The 24,920-nt window shown below is 30.6% G+C and overlaps 11 protein-coding genes across 11 annotated transcripts; 6 read left to right on the top strand and 5 right to left on the bottom strand.

Moving 5' to 3' along the window:
- Positions 1-611: 611 nt before the first annotated feature.
- Positions 612-1,101, top strand: LOC148569767 (auxin-induced protein 15A-like). The gene has a single exon (XM_088508349.1). The coding sequence runs from the start codon at positions 684-686 to the stop codon at positions 930-932; it is 249 nt and encodes an 82-aa protein (XP_088364475.1). The 5' UTR covers positions 612-683; the 3' UTR covers positions 933-1,101.
- A 371-nt stretch (positions 1,102-1,472) lies between these two features.
- On the bottom strand, positions 1,473-2,025 carry LOC148569766 (auxin-induced protein X10A-like). Its single transcript, XM_088508346.1, has one exon. The coding sequence runs from the start codon at positions 1,936-1,938 to the stop codon at positions 1,684-1,686; it is 255 nt and encodes an 84-aa protein (XP_088364472.1). The 5' UTR covers positions 1,939-2,025; the 3' UTR covers positions 1,473-1,683.
- Positions 2,026-2,810: 785 nt separating this feature from the next.
- Positions 2,811-3,307, top strand: LOC148569765 (auxin-induced protein 15A-like). Its single transcript, XM_088508350.1, has one exon. It carries the CDS (start codon positions 2,902-2,904, stop codon positions 3,175-3,177), a length of 276 nt encoding a protein of 91 aa, XP_088364476.1. The 5' UTR covers positions 2,811-2,901; the 3' UTR covers positions 3,178-3,307.
- Positions 3,308-5,793: 2,486 nt separating this feature from the next.
- LOC107628824 (auxin-induced protein 15A-like) lies at positions 5,794-6,358 on the bottom strand. Its single transcript, XM_021118002.2, has one exon. It carries the CDS (start codon positions 6,235-6,237, stop codon positions 5,971-5,973), a length of 267 nt encoding a protein of 88 aa, XP_020973661.1. The 5' UTR covers positions 6,238-6,358; the 3' UTR covers positions 5,794-5,970.
- A 410-nt stretch (positions 6,359-6,768) lies between these two features.
- On the top strand, positions 6,769-7,472 carry LOC107628823 (auxin-induced protein 15A-like). Its single transcript, XM_016331427.3, has one exon. It carries the CDS (start codon positions 7,066-7,068, stop codon positions 7,330-7,332), a length of 267 nt encoding a protein of 88 aa, XP_016186913.2. The 5' UTR covers positions 6,769-7,065; the 3' UTR covers positions 7,333-7,472.
- Positions 7,473-16,279: 8,807 nt separating this feature from the next.
- LOC148569764 (auxin-induced protein 15A-like) lies at positions 16,280-16,949 on the bottom strand. The gene has a single exon (XM_088508347.1). It carries the CDS (start codon positions 16,889-16,891, stop codon positions 16,637-16,639), a length of 255 nt encoding a protein of 84 aa, XP_088364473.1. The 5' UTR covers positions 16,892-16,949; the 3' UTR covers positions 16,280-16,636.
- A 793-nt stretch (positions 16,950-17,742) lies between these two features.
- Positions 17,743-18,332, top strand: LOC110269930 (auxin-induced protein 15A-like). Its single transcript, XM_088508342.1, has one exon. It carries the CDS (start codon positions 17,867-17,869, stop codon positions 18,140-18,142), a length of 276 nt encoding a protein of 91 aa, XP_088364468.1. The 5' UTR covers positions 17,743-17,866; the 3' UTR covers positions 18,143-18,332.
- Positions 18,333-19,338: 1,006 nt separating this feature from the next.
- LOC148569763 (auxin-induced protein 15A-like) lies at positions 19,339-20,208 on the bottom strand. Its single transcript, XM_088508348.1, has one exon. It carries the CDS (start codon positions 19,742-19,744, stop codon positions 19,490-19,492), a length of 255 nt encoding a protein of 84 aa, XP_088364474.1. The 5' UTR covers positions 19,745-20,208; the 3' UTR covers positions 19,339-19,489.
- A 22-nt stretch (positions 20,209-20,230) lies between these two features.
- LOC148569762 (auxin-induced protein 15A-like) lies at positions 20,231-20,906 on the top strand. The gene has a single exon (XM_088508343.1). It carries the CDS (start codon positions 20,479-20,481, stop codon positions 20,752-20,754), a length of 276 nt encoding a protein of 91 aa, XP_088364469.1. The 5' UTR covers positions 20,231-20,478; the 3' UTR covers positions 20,755-20,906.
- A 1,131-nt stretch (positions 20,907-22,037) lies between these two features.
- On the bottom strand, positions 22,038-22,542 carry LOC148569761 (auxin-induced protein X10A-like). The gene has a single exon (XM_088508345.1). The coding sequence runs from the start codon at positions 22,448-22,450 to the stop codon at positions 22,184-22,186; it is 267 nt and encodes an 88-aa protein (XP_088364471.1). The 5' UTR covers positions 22,451-22,542; the 3' UTR covers positions 22,038-22,183.
- Positions 22,543-22,957: 415 nt separating this feature from the next.
- On the top strand, positions 22,958-23,747 carry LOC107628816 (auxin-induced protein 10A5-like). The gene has a single exon (XM_016331421.3). The coding sequence runs from the start codon at positions 23,341-23,343 to the stop codon at positions 23,605-23,607; it is 267 nt and encodes an 88-aa protein (XP_016186907.1). The 5' UTR covers positions 22,958-23,340; the 3' UTR covers positions 23,608-23,747.
- Positions 23,748-24,920: the final 1,173 nt, after the last annotated feature.

Genomic DNA, 24,920 nt, shown 5'->3' with positions numbered 1-24,920 from the left:
CACTTATCAGAGCTGATTAAGGTTCAAACATGCATGATAAGCTTAAAAATTTGTCAATGACGTGCTTTGAATTTTTATTTTTCAGTGACCATGATTATTTGTCTCAAGTCTCAACCACTTCACATTTTAATTCTAAAAGCAATGTTAGAAGAATTAATTTCCTTGTATTATTGTAAGCAAATGCTAACAACCTCTAGTCCTTATCCAAAATAATAAACTTTCTGATTCATGTTATCAATATGAAGCAAACAACATGTCTTAACCTTGTCTAGGACAGATCTTAGCCATTAAAATTGTTTTAACATGCATATGGTTTTTGATATTACATATTTCTGGTTATTTTTCCAATTATCAAATGGGTACCATCTAGGCTGTTTTCCATAAAAGGTGGGACATCTAGATTCAAATAATTTCTTCAACTTTGTTAAAAAAATTTCAAGACACTACCATGTGGTATTCACAAGTCCATGCCCCTAACTAGACCCCAGTTAGATATCTCATAATCAATTATTATATCTATAATCAAATCAAATTCTTTATCCTAAGCCTCTCTCTCTTTCTATATATATAGTTAGTTGTTGTTTTAGGATCACAAACAAAGTCAAGTTTTTACAATTTTTTAAGGCATCAAATACTATATAGTTTATACACAAATTTTATTCAGATCTTTCTCTTGCTCTAAAATGGGATTCAGATTGCCTAGTCTTCAAAAGAAAACTTGTGTTCCAAAAGGTTATCTTGCTGTTTATGTTGGAGAGAACCAAAAGAAGCGATTCGTGATACCTATATCATACTTGAACAATCCTTCAATTCAAGACTTGCTAAGTCAAGTTGAACAAGAATTCGGATTTGATCATCCAATGGGTGGCCTCACAATTCCTTGCAGAGAAGATGTCTTCCTAGATATCACTTCTCGGTTGCAAAGATCATAAAAGGAGAAGATTTAAATGTTAATCATAAGTGATCAATACAATTTTGTACTATAACTAACACTTGTAAATTTTTCTCACCATTTTATTATATATTTGATGAAGGTATGATTTACTATTTAGTTTTTGTATTCATCACCTGCAATCATTTGAACTGAGCTGGTGCATTATTATGTGCTTATGTATCACTAAAAATTGAAAAGCAACTTATTAAAGTCCTTCAAGTACAAACATGGTCATGACTCATGAACTTATTTGTAATATTTGAAGTTGGAATGTTTTCGTTTGTAATATTTGAATTATAAATTTGAAGAGAGGGGGGGGGGGGGGGACAAAATTCAGGAAATATTATTTTGCAATGATGATTGAATTGGAAGAACATGGGAACAACAAATTAACTAAACAAGTTTATTCTGAGTTGCAGAGAGCATTAACCTCATTTTTTGTAGAAGAATCTAGTAACAAATTGGCTAAAACTCTTCCAATAAAAATGTGTATTTTGTTCCATGATCAGCTCAAGGACAAATAAGGAACTTTAATCCATATCAGAACCAGATAGTATGAAATATATGAACTGAAACTTGAAAATGCTAAATGATTTGACACAAGCTAGATTTGTTTAAACAATATCTTGTCATGAATTTGTCATTTATCAAATGAATGATACAAGGAAGAAAACAAAATATAAAATCTCAAAAAGAAAGTGCCTTCTGTACAAGTTACTCTCAACTAATCTATTCTCCATTAGCATGATTTATAGCCTACTCAACTGAGAAGTGAGGTTTAAGAACTCATCCTCTCTGCATGGAATTGTGAGACCGCCATTCGGATGATCATAGCCGAATTCTTCTTCTGCTTGGTTTAGTAATTCTTGAAACAAAGGTTGGTTCAAGTATGATACAGGAATTAAAAACCTCCTCATTTTATCTCCAACATAAACTGCAAGATAGCCTTTTGGGACATCATTGCTCTTTGTTGCTCTTCTAATACCTGGTATGCGGAAAGCCATTGTTTTTTTATGAGAAAGAAATATTTGAGTTTTTCTAAACTTCTAATACTTGAGGATATGTGAATGATTGGTGCTGCTTGAGAACACAAGAAGTGGTGTATATATAGTTGCTAGGATCTTCTTCAAACCAATTTCCTCAAGAGATAATTTGAATAAGATAGGGTCTACCAAATTGGCAATGTATTATGCATCACAAGAAATCACATGATATTGTCTTGAAGGTGTTAGGAAGTTCATTGAGAGTGCATACCCCACTTCTTCATATAATGGCCAACATATTAGCCTCTTGAAATTAATGAGATCTACATTATTATTACACAGTGAAGACCTTACATAATGCTTCTTTCATGCATTGTACTACAACTACTCCATTAATTAGTAGACACGCTTTAGACATCTCACATTTTTATTCAAATTGAGATTGCTTCTAAGAATGAAATTGTAAACCTTGACTATGACCTTATCTATTAGCTTTGAAACTATTAATAGTGAGCCAATATGAACCTCATCTTTTTCAAGTATACCAGATTATAAGCAGTACCAACTGGAATTTGAAACCATGAGCAAACATGTTTCAATTACACTTCCTCTTACGTATATATGGTGGGCCTTGTATTATCTACTATGAACTAACATTTAAGTTTCACTTAAGCAGCTAACATTTGATTGCAGGTGGCTGCTTTATTAGCCATTCCTTGACAAGGTGGGGTATGCATTCTCAAGACAGTACCATGTGATCTCTCATGCAGTGATGTGCATGCATTCCTATCATTTTCAACAATCTTTTATCTTAGAAATAGTTTTCCATAGAATCTTATAATCTATAAATACATTTGCTCCTGCCTTCAAAAAATAACACAACTCATTGGCAATCTTAAGCATCAAACACTTAAAACCACATTCTTCTTTGAAACTTGGGGAACTTTTCCTTGCTGTTATTCTTACATATATACTAAAAAAAAAATGGGTTTCCGTTTACCTGTTATTCGAAGGACATCATCATTCTCAGGTAGCCAAGCAGCTTCGAAATCTGTGGAAGTCCCAAAGGGGCATCTAGCAGTGTATGTCGGAGAGAAACAGAAGCGGTTTGTGATCCCCGTTTCATACTTGAACCAACCTTCAATCCAAGACTTGTTGAGCCAAGCTGAGGAAGAGTTTGGATATGATCATCCTATGGGAGGTCTAACAATTCCTTGCAGTGAAGATATCTTCCAACAAATCACTTCTTGCTTGAATTGACGATGAATCTCATGCTTTAGGAGACTGACATAGATTAGTATACACATTTTGTACAATAGGAAACTTGTAAAGATTACACATTTTTCTAAGTAAATGAAAGAAGAATGACCATTACTATGACAAGTTCAAAGTGTTTCCTCTGCTTTTTCTTTAATGACAAGGAAAGAATTCAACTACTCTAGTATTTCGTTTTTTTTTTTTTTAAATATTTTATATTCCCTCTACAAACAGAACATTATGCAGTATCTACTATCTAGCAGTGACAATGCTGCCTGGTGTAAGAAAAGCCATACTTCATTGTTCATTTGTTGTCATAGATTGCACTATTACACAAGTATACAAAATTATATGATTTTAAAAAGAAAAGGGATAGAATTTTGAGTGTTTTATATAAAAGAACATGCATGGAAAACTTTAATTCATGGCACGAATGATACCCAAGATGCTGCTTCTGCCAACTGCCAATGCAAATTTACACTAAAGAAATTTCTTACACGGCTGTATGGCTTATTCATTTATATATGTCCGTTCTCTTATTTCTTATTTGAAGTTTTAGCCATGCCTTAACATCTATCTATTCTTTAATATATAAAAGTAGATACATAAGTTTACTTACGTTACTTCTAAGACACCTTTCTCTTCTTACTAATGCCATGTAAACAACATCTCTTACTTGGCAAATTTTAGAATCAACCACTAATTTTTTGCCAAATCAACTATTATTTCCAAATAAAAAAAAAAAAAATATACAAAAAAATACAAGTAATAGAAATATATGTAAATTAGGTTGCATACTTACCAATGATAATAATTAAAAATTAATAGTGTCTAATCAAATTTGTAACCTACAATAATTCATATCCCTATATTTATTATATTTTACCGTTATAAACAATACAATAAATTTATAACCCCAATAATTAATTTATTAATTTTTATAAATAACTCATTAAATATAATAAATATCCATATTACAAATGTCATAATAATCTATTAATCATAATAAATTTTACGTTATAAATATTTAAATTCCATATTATTTGACCTACTTATATAAGTCTCTTATCACAAGAAATTTATTTTCGCACTACACAACATCTCAAACTTACTCAATAGAATATCATTCTTTGGACAATATCACCAAATAAACAGACAATTGGTTTATCAAAATTCGTGTGGTTCGTCTATGAAAAACATTAATACCCACAAATGTAGAAATGTTTCTTTGCTTAAAAATGATTATATTAGATGAAAAGATACAAAACAAACATATTTATTATATTTTTAAATTGTATTTCTAAATTGAACATTTTCCAACTCTATTTTAAATTTGTATCACTTGAGACATTGTCACAGAGTAGGTCAAAGAAAAATATTAACAGATAATTTCACTTTATACTATTTCAATTATTCTTTATTAAAGATAACTTATTTAAAAAAAAAATTCTACACATTTTTATTCTTTTTATTGTAGATGTTATTAGAAAACTGAATGCATATCAAGAGAGTAAGGAGAAAGAAAATCATACAAATTCAAGATATATTTTCGGAAGAAGAACATACATGCAAAGATGGAACAAACAACACAATAGAAAGTGTATACAACTCAACAATTCATAAAAAACATGCCTTCACAAGAATCTACAACACAAAAAAAAAAACAACAACTCTAACAATAACACCTTTTAAATTTAACTTTTGTTTACACATATTTAATTTAATTTTACAAACATAATTATTTTTAATATTTATTATATACTATCATTAATTTACAGTCCGCGCATCGCGTAGGTCTCATTATAGTTTCCAAAGAGCTTGTTATGTGTTGCATATTACTGATTTCATTAAGTGATATTTTCGTCCAAGGCCAACTGCAGGGGAGTTAGACTTAGTGATTTTAGTGAGGTTCAACCACAAGTAACTATTCACACGGTTCCTGCCTTTTGTAGAGAATATACTAATATATACCTCTTGATATATTGAAAGGTTTGGCTAGGATGCGGCATGCAGGACCATATTTCATGCCCTCCAAGTGCTGCAGAAGTTGGGAAATAGTCACAAAATGTGGTTCTCTCTAGGATCCTATCCCTTTATTTAATCAGTATGAAGAACCAGCCTATGTGATATGTTTTAAGCATGTCTGCACACAAGTAACCTTTCATGAAGTCATTGAAGACAATACCGTGTGGCCTTTCATTAGCCCTTTGGATTTTATTAAGTGCTTTATGAAATGAAGGAGAGAAGCATTAATTGATTTCCAGTTATATGGTTAAATTAAATTAAATAAACTGGATTCAAGTTTTGATAATTAATGTTCCCTTCAGAATTCAATATTGCTGGATTTTATGGTTCACTGCAGTCTATAAATTAGAGCCACTCTGAAAAGTGTTGAAGTTCATGGAATATCTCAAGCTTGTGTTACTTTTTACAACGACATAGGAATCCTCTTCCTTTACTTTTAATATAAGAAAACTGTGAGTTCTTAACAGATTTTCAATTGAGTTCTTAAATGAAATGAATCATCAACAGTGAATTTCTTCAAAACAACGTGGAACTTAATTTTGATTTGCTGCATAAATATATAAGAGATCATTCAGATTCATCAAAAGCCAAAAATAAAAAAAGTTAACAAAGGAGATGCAATAACTTTCTCTCATTCATGTAACATATTTACACTTTCAAAGGAATGATATAATGAAGAGACCAAAATGGACAATCTTCAAAACAAAAAGAAAGAGCCTTCTTTACAAAATTTTGTCTCAGCTAATTTATGTCAGTCTCTAGGAGCACAATTTACTGCCCACTTAATTGACAAGTGAGGTTCAGGAAGGCATCCTCGCTGCATGGAATTGTGAGACCACCTGTTGGGTGATCATAACCAAATTCTTCTTCTGATTGGCTTAGTAATTCTTGAAATGAAGGCTGGTTCAAGTAACATACAGGAATCACAAACCGCCTCATCTTATCTCCCACATAGACTGCAAGATAGCCTTTTGGAACATTAGTCCCTTTTGATGCAGAAAGTGATGCCTTTCTAATACCTGGAATGCGGAAAGCCATTGTTCTTGGAGGATTTGTTTGAGAGAAATATGTGAGCTTTGATACTTGTGGAGATGCAAATGAGTTGTGTTGTTTGAGAACACAAGTAGTAGTGTATATATAGTTGCTATCCTGAAGAAATAATTCCGATGAAGCTGTAAAATGGGGTCTACAAAGTGAAATGATCACAAGAGATCACATGCTATTGTCTTGGAGTTCATACAATTCCTACCCCATTTCCTGACATAATTGCCAAGAAACTACACATATCAAATCAAAGCCATGTAAATCAATGCAATGTAGTTGTACTAAAGATACTGAATCAGACATGTTTTGGAAATCTCACATGTTCTTCAGATTTTGAATTGCTATTGACAATGAAATCAGTAAACCTTGTCCACAACCTGATTTATATCTCTGAAACAAATTGTTCTGAGGCCAGAAGAGAACCAAAATTGGACACATGATAATGATCCAATACGAACCTCGTTTTTAAGTACACCAGATTGTTAACATATCCCTTGGAATTTGCAAAGCCATAGGCAACACGATCAAATCAAACTTGCTATTGTATACATAAATTGACCTTGAATTATCTAAGACAACACCATGTGATCTCTTTTATGACCTTGTCTCCTAATAAGTCCCATGGCTACCATCTCTTACACTTTCTCCACCAATCAGTCAAGTGGAATTATGTTTATAGCATATTCTATTATCTATATATATGTTCATGGTTGCAAGCATTTAGCAGCAACACAAGTCATTCACATCCTAAAGCACAAGAAACTCAAAAACTTACATCTTATTTTCATTTCTTAGACTAGTATTTCTTCGACACATATAAAAATGGGTTTTCGGTTACCCGGTATTGTAAGAAAGGCATCATTTACTTCATCTTCAAAAACTATGGAAATTCCAAAAGGTTATCTTGCAGTTTATGTTGGAGAGAAAATGAAGCGGTTTGTGATCCCTATATCATACTTGAACCAGCCTTCATTTCAAGACTTGCTAAGTCAAGCTGAGGAAGAATTTGGGTATGATCATCCAATGGGTGGCCTCACAATTCCTTGTGAAGAAAATATGTTCTTAGATATCACTTCTCGCTTGAGTTGATGCTAGCATCATCAAGATTAGGCTGACTTAGAAATAGATTACTTAACACAATTTTTGTAACAATTTATTGCCCTGAGAAAGATTTTCTCCATTTTTTGTTATCCTACTATTCATCTCAATGAGAAATTTATGCACATAAACATTTGTCTCCCATTTCCTCCTTAAATCTAAGTGTTTTGTTAAGTTCAAAGGCAATAATATGCAGAAACTGCCGTTCATAAAATCAATTTTCACTATGCTGTATAACAAGTGAAAAGGAACCAGAAGGTAACTTTTATGATGAAAGTAAGAAAAAGTTATGACAAAAAGAAAACAGTAACTAAGTATGAATTTGCATGATATTAATTTCAAACTTTCAATAATGATAACTTGTTTGGTCAATTCAATTATACAATTATCATCATAGGATGATTAAACATCTTCAAGGACAAGTCCCTATATTTACCATGTCCCACTTTGCTTTCATCTGTCTTTGAAATCTCTGTGGACCCTTCCCACTTTGTACATGGTGGTCACTATAAACTGTGGCCTGAATTCTGAAATGACAATTGATATTGAAGCTTATCAATATGTTAAAAAAATAAAATAAAATAGAAACTTTAATGCAGTTGAATTCCAGAATGTGATGGTAACAATGTATAAATTATTTGGACTATGTTTGTGCAATTGCCTTTGATGAAGAAATATTATGACAATAATCATAATCAATTGTATAATCATTAATTGTGAGAATAATATTTTTAATTACATATAAGTGTTGTTAATTTCTATTTCTTAGATAAACTATTTATAACATACATCTATCTGTCTATTCTTAATATATAAAAGTAGATGGATAAGTTTACCATGCTGAACTAAGTTTAAATTTGAGTTTTATATATGATGACAAATATTACAAAGCTCAAATTGATGTAATGTGTGTGCTAAATAATGCAGGCCCACTTGTATAATTGCTTCTTAAATCCAATACTTGCTAATTGAGAAACAAATCAGTACATGAGGCAAGAGAGAGAGAGCACCGAACACAAAAAAAAAAAAAAAAAAAAAAAAAAGAAAGACATCTATTAGCAATATGAGACAGCTGTAACACTAAGACAAGAACAAGGACAACTGGGATCACTCTCATTATAAGGACATCAGCAAAAGAAACACTCAGAATATGGGAGAGCAAAATTAAATTTGCCCAATAGTAGAAGCAGTAGAGTAGCTCCTTGGATAGCAGAAATAATAGAGCAGAGGATAAAAGAAATGCATGCCAAAGGAAAAAGCAAAGCCAAGAACAGTAGAAGTGGTGGAATGACTCCTCAACCAGCAGAGTTAGTGGAACATGATGAAAAAGGACTGCATGCACTCAGAGACAGCTCCAACGGGTTGATGGTACGAGAAATTGGAAGAGGCAATAGAAAGCGAATTGGAAGAGCAAGCTGATTCTATAAAACAAACCTCACCTCAACATATGAAAACAAGAAAAAGAGAGGAAAATGATCCTCTCCAATTTTTTTAACAATTTATAGAATACAGTGTGATCTATCAACTTTGATTCTATGAGTGGACCAGAAATAAATAAGAGAGAGAACAATGAATGGTTAGATTGAACACTGGATACCATCCAGTTTTTTTCTCACTGGAAATGATCCACTCCCAAAAAGAGAGCACATTCAAGAACATCATCTCAACACTTGAGCTGAATTTTTTTTCTTCTACTAGAGCTTTATTTCTGATTTTATTTGTTATGACTATCTTGTGTCATCTTTTATTTCGAGAAAATGCTGAATACGTGAGTTGAAAAATGCAGGAGAGAAAATGCAAAAATGATGCATGAAAGAGCCACTAAAATTCTGTGTAATTGAGTTGTTGAATTAGGATTAGTTTCCCTTACCAAGTTGGGTTAGCATTTGGTGAATTTGAATCTGTTTAGGTTTTCCTTCCAAGTTGGGACAACACTTGGGAAGCTGAGCTTTGGTGAAAAAAGCTTGGTGGTAAATACTAGTTGAATTAGGGTGTAATTCAATAGTATTAGTGATTATAATTAGTTGATTATAGTGGAAATTCCACCATGGTTGTGGTGGAGACCAGATGTAGAATTCATGGCACTTAGAATCAGAATCAGGACTTCTTTTTCTTATTCCCTTCTCTATTTTTTTCTTCTGAGTATGAGACAAAACGAAAAAATCTCCTACAAAACTAGCTTCCGCACAAACAGAGCTTGAAAGTTAATTTTGAGCCAGTTCAATCAACCTACATTATTTTTAAGGCATGTTTCTCCTCCTACTAATGCCATCTATCTATCTATTTATAATATATAAAAGCTAATACCAACTTTCTCCACAATGAGTTTAAGCCATCTTTTCTTTGCTAATGATGACACATCAGTAATTCTGATGACTTGGCAAAAGATGAAAATTAACCAATCACTATTTAGTAAAATAAAATATTTTAAAAAAATTAAAAAAAATTCTTATCTATTATTATTCAATTGAAACATCAAGTACTAATTAAATGCAATAAACATACATTAAAAGTATAATAATAATAATAATAATAATAATTATAAAAAATTTTAGTTACAAATATTTATATTTTACAACTTATACATATTAAGACTCTTATTATTCTTCATTTCTTAATCTCTCATGCTAATTGTAAAAGATTTCTTAAATTTAATATAACATTTTTATTTACAAACAAACAAAAAACATAAAAAAAGACAAAGTGTAGTAATTAATGCAAAACGAAAAATAAAAAAAATTATGAAAATAAAGTTTTATATAACTCTAATATAAATAACCTATGTCTTTTTTAAAAATAAATAAATTCAAAATCTATTTATAATATGTTCTCTAACATATTTTTAATATAACGTTTATTAAAATACACTATATAGTATAAATAATCTACCTATTCGCGCATTGCGCTGGTCTCACTCTAGTATCAATAATATCGCTTACTTGGCAAAACTTTAGAATCAACCACTCAATTTTTGCCAAATTAATTATTATTTTTAAATCAGCAAAAAGAAAATATACGAAAAAATTTATAACCAAATTATTAATAGTGTCTAACAAAATTTGTAACCTATAAAGGTATTGAATCTATATATCTATATTTATTATATCTTATCGTAATAAACAATACAATAAATTTATAACCCCAATAATTAATTTCTATAAATAACTCATTAAATGTAATAAATTCATATTACAAATGTCATAATAATATTATTAATCATTGTAAATTTTATGTTACAAATATTCAAATTTCATACTATTTGACATACTTATATATGTATTTTATTACTATTCCGTCAAATAACATCAAATTTAGCACAAAAAATTTATTTTAGAAATACATAACATCTCAAATTTACTCGAACATCATTCTTTGGACAATATCACCAAATAAACAGACAATTTGTTTATCAAAAATTGCGTGATTTGTTTATGAAAAATATTAATACCTACAAATGAAGAGGAGTCTCTTTGTTTAGAAACGATTATATTAGATGAAAAGGAGACAACTACATTTGTGGCACATGTAATCAAACACCACAATATCCAACAATAAAGTAACTATATTAATAAGCCACTAAAATCAGCCACCAATGTATTTGTGTATAAATACATGTGTGGTTTAATTTATTTTCAATGCGTATTTGTATTTCAACATGTATTTTATACTGGTGGCTGACTTTTGTAGCTGATTTTGGTGTACACGTAGCATAACCCACATACTTTTTATAATCTCATTTATCAAATTATTAGTTACTAACCAAATACTTATTCAGATCAAAGTGCAATAACAATTTTTGTACTAATTGATGGCAAAAAAAAAATTGTTGGCACAACTGTTTCAAATTTAACGACACTCGAGAAAAAATTTGTGCAACCTCAAACTTATATTTGAAGTCAAAGTATAATTTTAATCTCAAAAAAGGTTTTCAATAATACACTATTACCAAGACACCAAAAAAACTGAACCTCAACACCCATTACAATAAATAAAACAGGTAATACTCCAAAAAAATTACTTATTCAAGACATCATTTTTATTTCTAATTTAAATTATTCATTGATTATAGGAACCAACTTTACCAACACTAATATCATTAGACAAAAATCACATACCTATCAAGAGATTAAGGAGAAAGATAACCATTCAAATTTAAGACAACTTCGGAAGAAGAACATAAATGCACAGATAAAACAAACAACACAATAAAAAATGCATACAACTCAACAATTCATAAAGAATATACTTTCACAAGAACCTACGACAAAAAGAAAAAAGCAACAACTCTAACAACAACCAATAAAGAAAAAGGAGGACGAGCGACATATAAGAAGACTAAGTTCATCAACTTAAACAAATACAAAAAAATTTATCAACTTAAACAAATGCAAAAATCAAACCACTAAATAAATATATCATTTTATACAATTTCAATATTCAAATCTTTTGTACTACAAATTATTTTAAATAAAATATTTTTTAAATTTAACTTTAATTTATACTTATTTAATTTAATTCTACAAAATATAATAATTTTTAATATTTATTACATATTATCGTTAATTTACCGTTTTACGTATCATGCAGGTCTCATTTTAATAATAATTAATGTCTATTTTTTAATATGCTATTAACAGGTAATTCTATGGTGGCCAAGTTTTAGAAGAATAAAGGTGGCCACCGAATCAGAGATGGACACTTGCTGATCTTTGTTGGAGGGATTGGAATTTTGCACTCGCTAGTCTTCTCGGGATTAATGTAGGCGTGCGGTAACAAGAAGCGAGTTACCGTGGGGGCATAAGGGTCAATTCAATTTTATCTTCCACAATATTCCATTTTATACAGGTAAGTCCAAATTTTCCACTCATATGAAACTGCAACTTCACAGAGCTACATATTTAGAATTAATAGTTAAAATCACTCAGAAAAATATTTTTATTTTTATTTTTATCATAAAAAAACAAACCAATCAAATTCATCTTTAAAAGATAATTGATTTAGTCGCATTAGTCTTTTAATTATGTTCTTCGTTGAAGTGGCTAGTGCGCACTTATTTAATCCGTTAACTGGCAGACACTCATTTAGTAATAATAGTATACTTTTATTACTGATATGGTAAATTTGTTAAATTAATCCTAAATAAATAAACCCTAATCCTAAATTCACCACCAGCTTAAATCCTAGCTGTTCGTCAACTCTGTCCAAAAGCACTCTTTCGCTCCATGGATTTGGGGAATCCTCGACAACTTCAACCTATATTTACCAATTTGTCTATTTTCATTTTTTGAATTTGAGAAACATCTTTCAAATGAATTTAGGGCTGGCAATGGGTAGGGTAAGGTAGGGTAGGGTCCAAATCCTACCCTAACCCTACCCGCGCGTTGAAAATTCTATTAAAACTCTATCCTACCTTATCCGCGGGTTGGGAATCTCTCAACCCTAACCCTACCCGTACCCTAAAGTTCTAAACCCTACCCTACCCTACCCGCAGAAATGTCAAATTTTTTTAAAGTAAATATAAAATTCAATCATTTCAAATTTTATATATATTAATAACATAAAAAATAACAAACTAATGCTCTAAATTACTAAATTAACTAACTAGTTTAGTGGTTATTCACTTATTGTAAGTCATTACATAAGAGAGGTTGTGGGTTTAACTCTCACTTCCTTCACTATATACCTAATTTTTATAAAATATGTGTTATATTTGAGGTGCGGGTAGGGTAGGGTAGGGTACACCCTAAACCCGTACCCTACCCTACCCGCAGGCATACCCGGACCGTACCCTACCCTACCCTACCCGGGTTGGGTACCCGCGAGTAGGGTATGAATTGCCAGCCCTAAATGAATTACCCTCTCCCTGCGACGTTTAATTAGAGGGAGCTATTTCGATAAACACGTCTAAAATATTTTTTTAAATATATTTTTTAATAATTAAAATTTAATAAATATAATCGATTAAATCATATTATTTTTGTCAAAATTAGGTCAGATAAAATAATTTGATCGAAAAATGGTAAATCAAATTTTGAACCGATCTAAATAAATATTATTTTTTATAAAAAATAACTACAATACTCTTATTATAAAAAATGACTAAAATACTCTTATTATATATATTAATTTTAAAAATTTTAAATTTTAGTCTATTTCTTTTAATTGGGTTAAAATTTTTAGAGTTTTTAAAATTAATATATATATATATATATATATATATATAAAGATACAGAAGTTTGGTTTCTATTCCTTCTTCTTATTTTACTCTTTTTTTAATTAAAAAATGACTTTATGCCACGATTGAGTTTAAAAACTGATTCACTTTTAATAAAAAATACTTAATTTTTTTTGTTAAAAAATTGATTTTACCCTACTAGTGTTTAAAATTGATTCACAGGTAATATAAAACTTAACATGTATTCTGATAATTTATTTTTTGGTTATAAATTTAATTTTGATTAATATTTATATTCTAATCTTTGAAAAATTTAAGAATGAAAGCTCATGATAATAGAGTTCGTCCAAGTATCAGTCGTCATAATAATATAATTGGTTGATATTTTATAACAAAATTAATTAAATTAATATACATGATTTATATATTTCTGATATTTATTGTTTAACTTAAAAAAAATTTACATATAACCAAGTACTCCTTAGTTAAACAATATATAAAGTTACTAAAGTTTGGTGTCCAATTTTTATAGACATCGTATATTCTTACACAATCCATTTAATAAAATCTATACAAGGAATAGGAGAATTTGATATTTAATTTTTGCTTTTCAATCTTTAACAGTGATAACAAATAGTGATTAATATAACTGTCATGTTAAAAATGGTCAAAAATATAATTATTAGTAAATTTTTTTTCATTCTTATTACATCTATCTTTTTATTTTACATATGATTTTTACTTATGTTGTCTTCTTCTTTATTCTATGGAGTACATATAGTACTCTCTTTCTCTCTATTTTTTTTTTCATTTCATGAGAAAAAATAATAATAAATATATATATGGTGAATGGTAAAAAAAATAATAATAAAAATAAAAATAAAAAAAAACATTTATAACAATATATATATAAAGGGAATAAGAGTTTTGTGTCTAATCTCCACTTTTCTCTCTTAACTCTATTAAAATTTTGGTTCTTTCACTGGTGAAATAGGATTACTGTAGTTTCATATCTCTATGGATATGCGAATCCTATTGTGATAATTCCTATACAACGAAACCAAATGCTTAACGAACGTAGTACATGTAAGTATAAATTCATTATTCTAGAATGATGATTTTTTTGAAAAAATTATTTATTTATTTATTTATGTTATAATTGCATTATGTAATTTTGGTATCTAATTTTTATTTTTTCATGTTAATCTTATTAATAAATAGTGATTAATATAACTGTCATCTTATTCTTAAAAATAGGTAAAAAATATAATTATTAGTTAATTTTTTTCATTCTTCTTAAAATTATTTTTTATTTTACACATAACTTCTATCTATGTTATCTTCTTTTTTATTCTATGGAGTACATGTAGTACTCTCTCTTTATCTTTCTTTCACTTAGTGAAAAAAATAATGATAAATATGTGTATGGAGAATGGTAAGAAAAAAATAAAAATAAAATTAAAAATTTTAAAAGAATAATAAAACTAGCAACGATTTAAGATATTGAATATAAAATTAAAAAGAAAATATTTTTAGCAATTAAAATTATGTGAGAAAAGATTTCTTTAAATTTAAATTTTTATATCTCCTTCAAATTAAATAAGATTGAAAAAATAAATAAATTTATAAATATTTATAAATTTTTATCTTGATTGTTACATATAATAACAACATAATGATTTTAGTATTATACTTAAATTAATTTAAATTTTATTATTCTATACATTAAAAAAATTAAATAACTTATTAAATTTTTATTTTTATTTATTAATAATTTATTATTTATTAAAATTTTTATTTTTTATCTCAAATTTATAAAAAGAAAGCCATAAAAATTAATTTTCTAAAAATATTAGAAAAAAAACAATATAGAAATTACTATTTTGTTTTGAAATTAAATAAAACTTTAAGAAAATCTTTAAAACTTTATTAGTTAGAGACATAGAAGTTGATATATTAAATCTAGAGAAAGATTAAGAATTATTACAAAATAGTATTAAAAATAGGAGAGATATTCAACCATATAAATTTTTATATTCAATTGTATATGTTAATAGTAGTTAAAAGAGTAGTTTCCATATAATATTACTCTTTTTTTTTTTTTTACCAAAGATATGAAGACTCGAACCCGCAACCTCTTAGATGAGTATGGGGAGTTTATGCCATTTGAGCTATTACTCATTGCCATATAATATTACTCTTTTAAGAAGATATAATATATTTGATATTATTTTTTATAATTATTGACAAATTTTGATAATTTGATTAACAAAAAATTTAAATGTTTGATATCTTAAATTTTTTCTTAAAGCAAATAAAATATGATTTAACAAGTAAGTGTGAAAAATAATAAGGATCTATATAATAGTTATACATCTAGATATCAAAATTAAAGAAAAAAAAATTCTTTTACCAAATATTTAATAACTCAAAAGTTAACACAATAGATAGTTATGGATTAAAGTGATAAATAAAATTAATTTCTTAAACTTAATAGGACTATTTTAATTAAAAATATTGTAGTCATTTTTTGTAAAAAAAAAAATATTAATTTAGATTATTTCAAAATTTAATTTATTAATTTTTTGAATAAACTGATTTGTCAGTCTAATTTTAATAAAAATAATATAATTTAATTTATTATATATGTTAAATTTTAACTTTTAAAAAATATTTTTAAAAGAAGACGTTTTTAACGTCTTTATCTAAGCCTAGTTTTTCCGGTCTTCAATTAGTTTTCTTTACAGTCAAAGGACGCCCAAACTTCTTTCAAAAGTTCCACGTGTCACGCAGTGTATGGTGGCTTCACCTTAGCCAGCTTGATCACCACAGAAACTCTATTAACGAACTTACATAGTCCTCCATGGTATCACAACATTGAGTCAAAGAGAGATTGACAATGGCAACATTATATGAACTGAAACATGAAAATGCTACTCATGCATAAATTTGATTTCATTCAGATTTGACACAAGCTGAATTTGTTTAAACAATATCTTGTCATGAATTTCTCATTTATCAAATGAATGATACAAGGAAGAAACCAAAATATAAAATCTCAAAAAGAAAGTGCCTTCTGTACAAGTTACTCTCAACTAATCTATTCTCCATTAGCATGATTTATAGCCTACTCAACTGAGAAGTGAGGTTTAAGAACTCATCCTCCCCGCATGGAATTGTGAGACCGCCATTCGGATGATCATAACCGAACTCTTCTTCTGCTTGGTTTAGCAATTCAAGAAACAAAGGTTGGTTCAAGTATGATATAGGAATTAAAAACCTCTTCATTTTATCTCCAACATAAACTGCAAGGTATCCTTTTGGGACATCATTGTTCTTTGTTGCTCTTCTAATACCTGGTATGCGGAAAGCCATTGTTGTTTAGGAGAAAGAAATATTTGAGTTTTTCTAAACTTCTAACACTTGAGGTTATGTGAATGATTGGTGTTGCTTGAGAACACAAGAAGTGGTGTATATATAGTTGCTAGGATCTTCTTCAAACCAATTTCCTCAGGAGATAATTTTGAATAAGATAGGGTCTACCAAATTGACAATGTATTATCCATCACAAGATATCACATGATACTGTCTTGAAGGTGTTAGGAAGTTCATTGAGAGTGCATACCCCACTTCTTCATATAATGTCCCACAGATTAGCCTCTTGAAATTAATGAGATCTACATTATTATTACACAGTGAAGACCTTACATTGTACTACAGCTACTCCATTAATTAGTAGACATGCTTTAGACATCTCACATGTTTATTCAAATTGAGATTGCTTCTAACAATGAAATTGTAAACCTTGACTATGACTTTATTTATTATCTTTGAAACTATTGGTAGTGAGCCAATATGAACCTCAGCTTTTTCAAGTACACCAGATTAGAAGCAGTTCCAACTGGAATTTGAAACCATGGACAAACATGTTCCAATTACACTTCCTCTTGCATATATATGGTGGGCCTTGTATTAACTACTATGAACTAACATTTAAGTTTCACTTGAGCACCTATCCTTTGATTGCAAGTGGCTGCTTTATTAGCCATTCCTTGACAAGGTGGGGTATGCATTCTCAAACAACTGCTTAATCCTTGAGAGAGGCCTCTAGGACAATACCATGTGATCTCTCATGTAGTGATGTGTATGTATGCATTCCTATCATTTTCAAAAATATTTAATCTTAGAAATAGTTTTCCAGAGAATCATAAAATCTATAAATACACTTGCTCTTGCCTTCAAAAACAACACAACTCATTGGCAATCTTAAGTGTCAAACACTTAAAAGCACATTCTTCTTAAACTTGGGAACTTTTCCTTGCTGTTATTCTTACATACATCTTTAAAAAAATGGGTTTCCGTTTACCTGTTATTCGAAGGACATCATCATTCTCAGCTAGCCAAGCAGCTTCAAAATCTGTGGAAGTCCCAAAGGGGCATCTAGCAGTGTATGTCGGAGAGAAACAGAAGCGGTTTGTGATCCCCGTTTCATACTTGAACCAACCTTCAATCCAAGACTTGTTGAGCCAAGTTGAGGAAGAGTTTGGATATGATCATCCTATGGGAGGTCTAACAATTCCATGCAGTGAAGATGTCTTCCAACAAATCACTTCTCACTTGAATTGACGATGAATCGCATGCTGTAGGAGACTGACATAGATTAGTACACACATTTTGTACAATAGGTTACTTGTAAAGATTACACATTTTTTTAAGTAAATGAAAGAAGAATGACCATTACTATGACAAGTTCAAAGTGTTTCCTCTGTTTTTTGGTTTAATGACAAAGAAAGAATTCAACTACTCTAGTATTTCATTTTTTTTTCTTTCTTAACTATTTTATGTTACCTCTTCAAACGGAACAATATGCAGTATCTAGTAGTGACAATGCTGCCTGGTGTAAGATAAACCATACTTCATTGTTCATTTGTTCTCATAGGTTGCACTAATTCTCAAGTCTATAAAATTATAAGATTTTAATATAGAAAAAAGGGATAGAATTATGGAAAACTTTAATTCATGGCACCAATGATACACAAGAAGCTGCTTCTACAACCTGCCAATGCAAGTTTACACTAACAAAGGGTAAATTTCAACTGATAACATCTCCTTTATAGCTAAAGAAATTTCAAACGTGGGATGTATGGCTTATTTATTTATATATGTCTGTTCTCTTATTTCTTTATTGAAGTTTTAGCCATGCCTTAACATTTTCAAAAAGCAAAGATCAGTCTTACATTTAACTGATTTAAGTTCTATTTTTGTCCAAGTCCAACTGCAATTTTACTCAATATATGGTTAACTTTTGGTTAAATTTTCTGAATCATCTCTTATTTATGCAGCAAATCAAAATTGGATTCAAGTTTGGATAATTAAATGTTCCCTTCACCTTTTTTTTCCCTGCATTCTGAAATTATGAGCAATCTATGTGTTCAAAAATGAATGCAATGGAGATGTTAAAGGTTAAGATATGAATTTGCAGTTCTATAACACAGCCCTCTATAAAATTAGAATCACTGTGAAAATTGAAGTTTGTGACACTCAATCATGGAATGTCTCCAGCTTGTGTTACTATTTATAATGACATGGAATGTCTCTTCCTTTTACTTCTAATATAAGAAAACTGTGAGTTCATAACAGATTTACAATTGTAGTTTCAACTGCCATTCAAAATTCTAATTTAAATGAAATGAATCATCAACTTCAGTGAATTTCTTCAAAACAATGTTGAGCTTAATTTTGAATTGCTGCATAAATATATAAAAGATGATTCAGATTCAACAAAGCCAATAAAAAATAAAATTAGCCAACAAATGAGATGCAATAACTTTCTTTCATTCATGTGCTATTTTTACACTTTCAAAGGAATGATACAAGGAAGAGACCAAAATGGACAATCTTCAAAATGAAAAGAAAGAGCCTTCTGTACAAAATTTGTCTCAACTAATCTATGTCAGTCTCTATGAGCACAATTTACTGCCCACTTAATTGACAAGTGAGGTTCAGGAAGGCATCCTCGCTGCAAGGAATTGTGAGACCGCCAGTTGGGTGATCATAACCGAATTCTTCTTCTGATTGGCTTAGTAACTCTTGAAATGAAGGTTGATTCAAGTAATATACAGGAATCACAAACCTCGTCATCTTATCTCCCACATAGACTGCAAGATAGCCTTTTGGAACATTAGTCCCTTTTGATGCCTTTCTAATACTTGGAATGCGAAAAGCCATTGTTCTTGAAGGATTTGTATGAGAGAAATATGTGAGTTTTGATACTTTAGGAGATGCAACTGATTTGTATTGGTTGAGAACACAAGAAGTAGTGTATATATAGTTTGCTATCCTGAAGAAATAATTTTAATGAAGCTGTAAAATGGGGTCTACAAAGTGAGAAATGATCACAAGATGTCACATGGTATTGTCTTGGAAATTTCTATCAAAGGTTAGGTCTCTATCTATCCGTTGTGGTAAAGCTACTCCATTAAACATGCTTTAGAGTTTAGACATCTCACATGTTTCTTCAGATAGACATTTATAGCTCTGAAACACTGTTCTGAGGCCAGAACAGAACCAAAAGTTGGCCTCACAAGACAATATGGACCTCAACTTTTCAAGTACACCAGATTATAAACAAAACTCCGTGGTATTTGCAAACCATGGGCAATTAGATTTCCTCTTGCATAAATAAGTTACAATTTTTTGGCCTACCCTCTAATGAGGACAATACCATGTGATCTCTTACATGCCTTTGTCTCCTAATATGTCCCATCTGATAGCCTTCCTCCACCAATCATTCAAGTAGCTACATGTTTATTACATATCCTTCCATCTATATAAATATTCATGGTTGGAAGCATTTAGGACCAACACAATTCATTCACATCCTCAAGCAATAAGAAACTCAAAAGCTTGTATCTTATTTACAAGTCATTTCTAAGACTGGTCTTTCATCAACACATACAAAAATGGGTTTTCGTTTTGCTGGTATCAGAAGAAAGCTATCATTTAATTCAAACCAAACATCTTCAAAGGCTTTGGAAGTCCCAAAAGGCTATCTTGCTGTCTATGTTGGAGAGAACATGAAGTGGTTTGTGATTCCCATTTCGTATTTGAACCAGACTTCATTTCAAGAATTACTAAGCCAAGCAGAAGAAGAATTCGGATATGATCATCCAATGGGTGGTCTCACTATTCCATGCAGTGAGGAAGCCTTCTTGGACCTCACTTCTTGCTTCAACTGACCATATGTAATTCTAAAGGAGACTGACATAGATTAGTTGAGAGACAATTTTGTAGTGAAAGCTAGTAGTTATCATCTCACTGAGATGCCATAGATGTAAATATCAGAATTTTTTTTCACAATTTCAATGAATTTATACACTTCATCATTAAATATGTATAGACTCAATTACTTTGGTGTATTCTCTTCAATTATATTTATTCCTTCGTTGTGCTGCTGCTACTGTTTTATTAAAAGAAGTCTATTTATACTCGAATGCTGCAGAGTTTTACTTTCTAAAGCACATCAGCACTCCACCATGTGAATTAGTGAAATGAAGGAGAAGCATATGGTAAAGTTAACTGGATTCAAGTTTGAATTTTGGATAATTCAATGCATTTTGAAGTGTGGTCTTTTGTTGTAGATACACTAAGTTATTTCTCTAGAATACTAAGAAAGTAGTGCCATTGATGAAATCCAAATTATATCATTCTCTGCAGCAACTTCTTCTATTTGAGAGATGTAGTTCTTGTAAGTCTCTTAAAGTCCCTAACTGTTGTTGTATAGGACCTTCGATTCGGTTTGAAGCAAGTGAAAGAAATGTTAGATTCTTGAATTCACCCAACTTAGAACGAATGGTAGCGCTAAGAGAATTGAAGGAAACATCAAGAACTATGAGTTGAGTAAGACTTGAAAGTGATCTTGGAAGCTTTCCATGAAGATTATTATAGGACAGATCAAGAGTGACAAGTTTCGAAAGAGTACCTATCTTGGCAGCGATGATTCCAGTGAGGCACATGAGGTAGGTACAGACTGACTAAATTGGAAAATGCAGTGAGGTTCAAGTTCTGAAGCTTCAATAATGATGGGGAAGGTTGAAAGGGCAGTAGTGTGCACCCATTTGTGCACTAAACAGATTTATTAGACAACTGAGCAAATCATTGATGTTCTTGAAATTCTATTAACATGAGGACTAAACTTTATTAGACAACCCTCAAAGCTTCTGCTTCTATATATATATATTATTTTTAAAACAACGGCATGGAACTATGGAAGTGCTTCTTCCTTTAATTTCCTAAGAGTCCTGGCCTAAACAGATTTACAAGAGTGGTTTCAAACCACTGTTAAGAAACTGTAACTTAAATGTTTGAAGGAAATGAATCATCAAATTTGGCAAAAGTCAAACTTAGATAGCCTAACATATTTTAAGTTTTCAATAGGAACTTAATTCTGATATTGTTGCATAAATAGGAGATAATAAAGATTCAAACAAAAGGCAAAAGGAGGTTTTAACAATGAGATGCAATAACTTTCTCATTCATATAATTTTTTTACACTTCCAAAGGAATTATAAAAGGAAAAATCAAAATGGACAATCTCCAAAGTTAAAAAAAAAGAGCCTTCTGTACAAAATTTGTCTCAACTAATCTATGTCAATCCCTGTTAGTTGTTTATTGGCCACCGAACAGAGAACTGAGATTTAAGAACTCATCCTCACTGCATGGAATTGTGAGACCACCGGTTGGATGATCATATCCGAATTCTTCTTCTGCTTGGTTTAGTAATTCTTGAAATGAAGTCTGGTTCAAGTAACATACAGGAATCACAAACCGCCTCATCTTATCTCCCACATAGACTGCAAGATAGCCTTTTGGAACATTAGTCCCTTTTGATGCAGAAAGTGATGCCTTTCTAATACCTGGAATGCGGAAAGCCATTGTTTCTTCTTGTTTTTCAAAAGAGAAAAGAAATAGATTGTTCTTGAAGGATTTGATTGAGAGAAATATGTGAGTACTGATACTTGAGGAGATGGAACTGATTTGTGTTGTTTGAGAATACAAGAAGTAGTGTATATATAGTTGCCATCCTGAAGAAAATAATTCTGATGAAACTGTAAAATGGGGTCTACATAGTGAAATGATCACAAGAGATCACATGGTATTGTCTTGGAGGTCTCTTTCAAGGACTTGAAAGTTAAGTGAGCGTTCATACATCATACCCCACCTTCTGACATAATTGCCAAGAGATTATACATGTCAAATCAAAGACATCTACATTAATTTCAAGCATTGTAGTTATACTAAAGATACCGAATTAGACATGCTATAGACATATCTCATGTTTCTTCAGATAGACATCGCTATTGATAATGAAATCTGTAGACCTTGGCCACAACTCTGAACCAAAATTAGGCACATCCTCACAAACCAATGTGAACCTGATTTTTCAAGTACACCAGATTCTTAGAAACATATCCCATGGAATCCGCAAAACCATAGGCAACATGATCTAATCTGTGTTGGCCTCCTCTTCATAAGGTAGAGTTTGAACTATCTACTAATAACAGGTTTGAAAAAATTCCATAAGACAACACCATGTGACCTCTTATATGACCTTGTCTCCTAATAGGTCCCATTTCATAGCCTGCAACCACAACCAACCATTCAATTACCCATTTATTACATATCCTTCATCTATATATATGTTCATGGTTGCAAGGATATGGCAGCAACACAAGTCATTCACATCCTAAAGCACAGGAAACTCAAACACTTGCATCTTATTACAAGTCATTTGTAAAACTAGTCTTTCTTCATCCCATACAACAATGGGTTTTCGGTTATCCAGTATTGTAAGAAAGGCATCATTTACTTCGTCTTCAAAAGCTATGGAAGTGCCAAAGGGTTATCTTGCAGTTTACGTTGGAGAGAAAATGAAGCGGTTTGTGATCCCTATATCATACTTGAACCAGCCTTCATTTCAAGACTTGCTAAGTCAAGCTGAGGAAGAATTTGGATACGATCATCCAATGGGTGGTCTCACAATTCCTTTTGAAGAAAATATGTTCTTAGATATCACTTCTCGCTTGAGTTGATGCTAGCACCATCAAGATTAGGCTGACTTAGAAATAGATTACTTAACACAATTTTTGTAACAATTTCTTATCCTGAGAAAGATTTTCTCCATTTTTTGTTATCCTACTATTCATCTCAATGAGAAATTTATGAACATAAACTTTTGTCTCCAATTCTCTCCTTAAATCTAAATTATTGTTAAGTTCAGAGGCAATAATAAACAGAAATTAAAGTGCTGTTCATAAAATCAATCTTCACTATGCTGTACAATAAGTGAAAAGGAACCATCAGGTAATTTTTATGATGATAGTAAAAAAAAAGTTATGATAAAAAAGCAGTAACTAAGTTTGAATTTTCATAACATTAGTTTCAATAATGATAACTTGTTTGGTCAATTCAAGTATCCAATTAACACTATAGGATGATTAAACAGCTTAAAGGACCAGTCCCTGTATTTACCATGTCCCACTTTGCTTTTATCTGTCTTTGAAATCTCGGTGGACCCTTCCCAGTTTGTACACGGTGTCACTAAAATGTGGCCTCTGAAATGACAATTGAGATTGAAACACTAATCCAGTTGTATTCCATAATGTGATTGTTACATTGTATGATGAGTTACATTTGTTTGCTGCTATCAGCTAATGACCCCATTTCTTCACATGAACATGTTATTTGGTTTGAGGGCCACAACAAAATTATATGCAATTGACTGGTTCCTCACTGATCCATATTCACCACAAACACATTTGAAGATATCCAAATCCACTATTCATTGCGATATTTCCTTCTTTCCAATAATGTCAGTTTAACAGGATCAGAAGAAGTGGCTGCCGGGATTCTTTGCAGTTATCTGGAACATTTGGGTGGAACGCAATGCGCGGATCTTCAATAATCAGAACACAGATGTGGAGTTTGTAATAAGAAAGACGATTCTGAGTTATGACGAATGGACCACGAGCGTTCTGTAGGGGTTGATGGCATCACTGAAAGTTAAAAAGTTTATGTAATTTTTTTAAGTAATTGTTGTTTCTACTGTTGCTCCACTTCAGTGTGTTGAGCCTATTTTATTTCAAAAAAAAACAAATCAAAGAAACTTTAGGTCTAAAATAACCAAATAGACCAAGGGCCAGTGACTTGTATAACAGCTGTCATGAGTATGAAGCTAAAACCAGTATCAAACCTTCCACTTTTTAATTTGAACAGATGTGTCTTGGTCTTTCTTGGTATGATACAATGGTTCCTACAAAAATTCAGAATTATCAAAAGGAATCTAACTGTTGTATGAATCCTTATCCAAGAAAAAAAAAGGAGTTCAATGCATATATAAGTCTGA

This window comes from Arachis ipaensis, chromosome B3, assembly GCF_059453495.1.
Source record: "Arachis ipaensis isolate K30076 ecotype BB chromosome B3, ASM5945349v1, whole genome shotgun sequence".
In the NCBI taxonomy this organism is placed as follows: domain Eukaryota; kingdom Viridiplantae; phylum Streptophyta; class Magnoliopsida; order Fabales; family Fabaceae; genus Arachis; species Arachis ipaensis.
This window is presented reverse-complemented; position numbering and strand designations above follow the sequence as displayed.

What these genes read in the sequence shown, in the direction of transcription:
- LOC148569762 (XM_088508343.1), top strand. Translation starts at nt 20,479, where the DNA reads ATGGGTTTTCGTTTTGCTGGTATCAGAAGAAAGCTATCATTTAATTCA.
- LOC148569763 (XM_088508348.1), bottom strand. Translation starts at nt 19,744, where the DNA reads ATGGCTTTTCGCATTCCAAGTATTAGAAAGGCATCAAAAGGGACTAAT.
- LOC148569766 (XM_088508346.1), bottom strand. Translation starts at nt 1,938, where the DNA reads ATGGCTTTCCGCATACCAGGTATTAGAAGAGCAACAAAGAGCAATGAT.
- LOC107628823 (XM_016331427.3), top strand. Translation starts at nt 7,066, where the DNA reads ATGGGTTTTCGGTTACCCGGTATTGTAAGAAAGGCATCATTTACTTCA.
- LOC107628824 (XM_021118002.2), bottom strand. Translation starts at nt 6,237, where the DNA reads ATGGCTTTCCGCATTCCAGGTATTAGAAAGGCATCACTTTCTGCATCA.
- LOC148569761 (XM_088508345.1), bottom strand. Translation starts at nt 22,450, where the DNA reads ATGGCTTTCCGCATTCCAGGTATTAGAAAGGCATCACTTTCTGCATCA.
- LOC107628816 (XM_016331421.3), top strand. Translation starts at nt 23,341, where the DNA reads ATGGGTTTTCGGTTATCCAGTATTGTAAGAAAGGCATCATTTACTTCG.
- LOC148569764 (XM_088508347.1), bottom strand. Translation starts at nt 16,891, where the DNA reads ATGGCTTTCCGCATACCAGGTATTAGAAGAGCAACAAAGAACAATGAT.
- LOC148569765 (XM_088508350.1), top strand. Translation starts at nt 2,902, where the DNA reads ATGGGTTTCCGTTTACCTGTTATTCGAAGGACATCATCATTCTCAGGT.
- LOC148569767 (XM_088508349.1), top strand. Translation starts at nt 684, where the DNA reads ATGGGATTCAGATTGCCTAGTCTTCAAAAGAAAACTTGTGTTCCAAAA.
- LOC110269930 (XM_088508342.1), top strand. Translation starts at nt 17,867, where the DNA reads ATGGGTTTCCGTTTACCTGTTATTCGAAGGACATCATCATTCTCAGCT.